This window comes from Otolemur garnettii, unplaced genomic scaffold (genome assembly GCF_000181295.1).
Source record: "Otolemur garnettii isolate 467f Iridium unplaced genomic scaffold, OtoGar3 scaffold00062, whole genome shotgun sequence".
NCBI classification, from domain to species: domain Eukaryota; kingdom Metazoa; phylum Chordata; class Mammalia; order Primates; family Galagidae; genus Otolemur; species Otolemur garnettii.
In genome coordinates, this window is record NW_003852457.1 from 11255539 (window position 1) to 11261527 (window position 5989).

The 5989-nt window shown below is 43.7% G+C and overlaps 1 protein-coding gene across 1 annotated transcript in view; it reads right to left on the reverse strand.

The window, feature by feature from the left end:
* LOC100952422 (sulfotransferase 1C3) overlaps window positions 1-5989 on the reverse strand; it is a 19923-nt gene that overhangs the window by 2861 nt on the left and 11073 nt on the right. Inside the window, exons 3-5 of the mRNA XM_003792902.2 lie at window positions 3144-3272; window positions 2382-2479; window positions 288-414 (exon numbers count right to left, since the gene is read on the reverse strand). Coding sequence (XP_003792950.1) covers window positions 288-414; window positions 2382-2479; window positions 3144-3272 — 354 coding nt within the window. The remainder of the gene's footprint in view (window positions 1-287; window positions 415-2381; window positions 2480-3143; window positions 3273-5989) is intronic.

Genomic DNA, 5989 nt, shown 5'->3' on the forward strand with positions numbered 1-5989 from the left:
ATCTTGTTTTCCCACTATCCCAGGTCTTTCCATAAAGTAGGTCTCCTCTTCTCCTTTAAGTTGGCTGTTTGAATCTAAAATTCAGGATTTGAGAATTTTTATCTTATATCCTCAGTTTACATTCAAAAAATAAGAACTCTCTTCTACCTGCCTTCCCTAGTCCCAAATCTCCAAGGTAGAGCATCGTTACACAGGATGGTCTTTGGTACCATTCTCTGCCAGATTCTAGAGGTGCTTAGTGTTAGAATCGCTCAAAAGTGGGGACCACAAAATCAGTTTTCACTCACCTTTTCCTGACATGAATTTTTCACAGAAGTCCTCCCAACTCTGAGGGTCAGCCAATAATGAGGTCATCCTGTGAAAGTGGTAGTAAGACACTAGGCAATCTTTGGCATTTCTGGCAACATAGATAATCTGAGATCAAAGAGAGAGAAGGAAGGGGAGAAAGAAAAATGAGACTGAGTGGAAACACTGTAGGAGAGCATCCCCAGACAATGATGACTACACCCTATAAGAACATAATTTGGTATACATTATGTATTAATTAAAATCTTAAATATACTAGGTCTCTTTACCCCTACAACTTGACTAGACATATAAGAAATGAAGACAAATGAGATTGCCCCGATCTTTGAGTATTCATACATAATGTAGAAAGAGGAGCAGGATTTGAGGATAGTACTGTAAATAATGATTGAAATATGATAGGATGTGCTGAGTAGGTACAAGAGGAAGAAGTGATAGATCCGTCCTGGGAAGAAGTCATGAAATGGCTCTCAGCTAGATTTCGAAGAATTTCTAGAAATTTTCCAGATTCATAATTAGAGAAAAATTGGGGAATAAGAATGCATTTTTTTAACCTACCATCTCATTTGACTTTCATATGTGTTACTGTTAGGTGAGGAGAAAAGGGTACTGCCCTGCTTTAATTGGGGAAGTAACAGACTTGAGCATTTGTGGAATGTCCCACCAGTAGATGGTTGTGTGTGGTGGGGTCTGGCCTGCACCGATTTCAGAGCTTCCTGCATTGCTGCTTGGCTCCTGCATACATTGATGAGATTCCCCCTGATGAATATGCTGGACAGTATTTCTCATAGATTAGAGTAGTTTTTCTAATATTTAATTTTTCATCATAGTTGGGGTGCTCTTGGCTACTCCAGAAGAATTCAGCAAACTAGAGAGAGTTGTATGGTGATGGGATCACTGGGAGTTGATGATTATTCATTCAACAAATACTGAGCAGAGAAGGAAGCCCCAGCTATGTGCCAGACTCACGTTAGAATGAAAAATTAAATGAGACACTGTCTCTTCATTACAGAAGCCCACAGTCAGTCAGAGAGGCAAAGAGAAAGTTACAATGCAGTGTGATGCACAGTGAGGGACAATTACATGCACATGTGTGCCAACGTATATAAATACAATTCAATCAGCCATGGCGGATCAGGGGAGGTGACTAAGTAGCTAGTGGCTATGCAAAGAGCTCAAGAATGGGTTGGAACTACCCAGGGAGAGTGGGGGGCACACCGAGTTGGGGAGCTGCAGGTGGGAAGGTGCCGGGTGTGAGGAAGTGCTGTGTGTTAAAGGCCCTTCAGATTTCAGGGTGATGGTAGCAAGAACAGGGAATGGAAGGACTTGGCTGAAGCCATGGCAGGGTGCAGATTGCCAAGGGCTACGAGGGACAGACATACATAGGATGTGCTGTGATCTTCAGCCCACCTGTGGAGTGTTTAGAGTAGGCCAATATCTTTGTTGGACTTGGGTTTGGAAAGATTCTCGGCTGCAGAGAGGGGTTTGGAGGGGGCAGGGCAGAGGCAGGTACACTGGGAGGCAGAAGAGAACAGTGGGTGACTGGCTGACATGGGCACAGATGGGATGAGGGAATGTGATGCGCAGATTAGTGGGATGTTACAGAGTGAACCAGACCTTGTGAGAGGTCAGGTATGACGGTGAAACAGGTATAGGTAATTCCAGGCTTTAAACGTGGCCTGTTTGGTGCTTTATGGAGGGATGGAAGGCTAGACAAGGAGATCTGTCCTCCTACTTCTGAGGCCAGGAGAGTCCCTCCTAGCACTTTGGCAGAGCAAAGCAAAAGGGAATTTAAAATGTGTTGTTCTCCCATCTAGCTTCCTACCCACACTTTGATTTGTAGCAACACAAACTCTATTTTTAAAAATTAGACCAAGGAACTGGCATGAAATAGAATCAAGGGAATAAGAATGTTAGAAAATAAGGGTGACCACAGATGTGAAATTTATGTAATCCTTGATTGTAAGAACTCCGAGTTTAAGAAAAATACCACATATGTTATTTTGAAAGATGTTCTCAGTTATATTGTTGACATCACCAAGGTGAGAGAAGTTTGAAAATCCAGCTGTTTTTACCTTGCAGTTTTGTTTCCAGATAGATGGAGGAATTAGGTGTGAGGGAAGGTGAGTCTTTAATATCCGTGGCGAGGGAATTTCAAGAGCTATCTCCAAATCTAGAAAAACAAATTATATTCTTCATTTCTCTTTGCCGTTCTTGGGAAAGTGTTCATTTTATCTTTGTGTTTTAATCTAAAGAGTGATTTTCTTTATTTTTTGTGTGTATGTGTATACGTGTTTTTCTGTCATGACAATAGCTGGATACCCACAAGGACATATAAAGTGTCCCTTCCTGCCTAGCCTTATAGGAAGCTTTTCTTTATGTCATGTTACTCTGTGTGGGCTTTAAACTTTCAGTAAAACTCTTTAGCTCCATCCATTAATTCTGAGAATGTGCAAAATATATCTTCCTCCTCCTCCCTATATTTCTTCAGAAATCACCTCCATCCTTTTGTAGTAACTCAGCACTACCTTTTGGCCTTTCCACTGAGTTAAACAGAGAAAGCAGACACAAAAAGAAAAGGCATTGTCCAACAGATCATTGGAAAGCAGAAAGTCAAAAAATCAAAATGACTTGTTGGGAAGCTGAAGGTCCCCGGCTGAAAACTGGAGGAGGTCCTGGGAACCCACTCTAGGATTTGACTTCTGTACCTGTATTCAAGTTGACCTTCAGATGTAACAGCCTGGTACTGGCTACCATGGAGACCTCTGCCCAAGACACTGCACATTGCTTTGGTATCAGCAGTGAAAGCCTTTTCAGTGGTGTTGCATATTACTCACCTGGCTTTTCTTTGTGGGGAAATTTCAGTTCAATGAAAGGGTGTCTTTCAAAGGAAACGACTTGTCTGCATTTCTCCTCATCACCATCATTTTGAATCATGTCTAGAATTTCCTGCATCCAGGTTGTACCTGATAACATTGGAAATAGTTTTTAAATTTTAGTCAGGTGGGGTAGAGCCAACATGGCGGAATGCAGCCAGCTTCCCACAGAGGCTCCCATCCAGAAGGAGACTTAAAGGACAGAAGTTTAGCAAGTAAGCTGATAGTTTGGAGCTGAGCCAAGAGAGAAGAATGAAGAATGCACAACAACTTTGCTGAGGTGAGCTGTGACCCCCAAAATACAATCAAAAGATACAAAATCCACCATCAATGGCAGTGGAGTTCCCTGCTCTTAGAACTGTGCGCCCCGTGCTCAGCAGCAGAGGAGTCCACTGCTCTGGGCGGGCTCATAACTGCTTGCTAGAGCCACGTGTGCCCCGCACGGGTGGAGGGGCAGCACAGGAGTCCTCCACTCCAGGCAGGGCCAGAACTGCTTGTTAGAGCCACGTGTGCCCCATGGGCAGCGGCGGAGGAGTCCTCCACTGTGGGCAGGCCCAGAACTGCTTGCTAGAGCCACATGTGCCCCATGGGGGCCGGCTGAAGTGTCCCCTGCTCCAGTTGGGCCCAGAACTGTTTGCTAGAGCTGTGTGCCTGCAAGCAGCAGCAGAGGAATCCCCAGCTCCCGGTGGGCCAAGAACTGCTTGCTAGAGCCATGTGTGACCTGTGGGGGGCAGCGGAGGAGTTCAATGCTCTGGGCAGGCCTAGAACTGTTTGCTAGAGCTGCGTGCATCCTGTTGGTGGCAGCGGAGCAGTTCCCTGCTCCAGCTCCCACACTCAGCGGGCCCAGAACTGCTTGCTAGAGCCACGTGTGACCTGTGGTTAGTGGCAGACAAGTCTCCAGCTCTGGGTGAGTCCAGAACTGCTTGATAGACCCGTGTATCATGCACTTGGTGACAGAGGCGTTCCTCACTCCGGGCACTGGCGCTGTGTGGGCCCAGAATTACCAGAGCTGTATGTTCCTGGCATCCATGGCCAGCCACCCTAAAACTACAAAAGGATGGTCAGTTGAGAGGGAACCATACTAGAACAGTGGTACCACAAGGTGAAGAGCAATATCCACAGCAGTGGGAACAACAAGGCTCATACCCCTCAGGCTGTTCTGGACAGACACGCTCTGCCTCTCGGGGCAACCAGAGGAAGCCAGCATCTTCTCTAGTGGAGGCGATGGACTGTAAGGTTCTGGTATGGTCCCAACATGGTGCAAATTCAGCATGGGGCGGAATCAATGGAAAAACTCTGGTAATTTGAATAACCAGAATAGATCAACTCCCCCAAGGAAGGATGGGACAGATGCAATTGAAGTTCCCATCCATAAACAGATGGCTGAGATGTCAGAAATTGAGTTTAGAATTTGGATAGCAAATAAGATTAACAGAATGGAAGAGAGAAGAGAATTATAATTTCAGGAAATGATTCAAAAGATTTCTCAAGAAATTATTCAAAAGATGTCTCCAGAATTCAACAATTTCAAAGATAAAATGATCAAAGATTTTGAAACACTGAGGCAAGAGGTTGTAGCCCTCAAAGATCTGAAAAATATGGTAGAATCCCTCGGTAACAGAATGGAGCAGGGAGAAGAAAAGATCTCTGACATTGAGACAAAGCTTCTGAATGTGCCCAAGCACGCAAGGATGAAGAGAAATGGAAAGCAAAATGGATCATTCTCTCAGAGAGCTCTGGGATAGTTCAAAGAAAACTAATATTTGTCTTATAGGAATCCCTGAAGGCAACAAAGTGGCTTCACAAACCACAGAGGCTCTACTTCATGAAATTATGAAAGAGAACTTTCAAGACTTGCCAAGAGATTCTGAAATTCAGATCACAGAGAGTTTCAGAACTCCAGCACAACTCAACCTGAACCAAACACCCCCCAGGAACATTATAATTAACTTCACTAAAATTAGTATGAAAGAGAAAATTCAGAAAGCAGCTAGATGTAAGAAATTCATAACCTACAAGGGGAAGAATATTAGAATGACTGCAGATCTCTCTGCTGAAAACTTTCAGGCTAGAAGAGGGTGGTCACTGACTTTTAATCTTCTAAAACAAAATAATTTTCAACCCAGGATCCTGTATCTAGCTAAACTGAGTTTCATTTGTGATGGAGAAATTAAATACTTTAATGACATTCATACATTGAAGAAATTTGCTATAACTAAACCAGCCCTCCAGGATATTCTCAGACCTATCCTCCATAATGACCAGTGCAATCCTCCACCACATAAGTAAACTCACACAGAAAATTTTGATCAAATTCCAATTTTCATAGTGGCAAAAGGATTAAAAATGTCCACTGGACTTTCAAAAAACTCAGTACCCAAAATTATACCAGGTTTATCAATATTCTCAAGCAATGTGAATGGCTTTAAATTGCCCTCTAAAGAGGCACAGGCTGGCTGATTGGATACAAAAACTAAGGCCATATGTCTGCTGCATTCAAGACTCCCACCTTACCCTAAAAGACAAATATAGACTCAAGGTGAAGGGATGGTCATCTATATTCCAGGTTAACGGAAAGCAGAAAAAGCAGGCATTGCAATTTTATTCACAGATACAATAGGCTTTAAACTGACAAAACTAATCAAGGATAAAGATGGACACTTTGTATATATATATTTTTGAGACAGAGCCTCAAGCTGTTTCCCTGTGTAGAGTGCTATGGCTTCACTGCTCACAGCAACCTCCAACTCCTGGGCTCAAGCGAGTCTCCTGCCTCCGCCTCCCAAGTAGCTGGGACCACAGGTGCC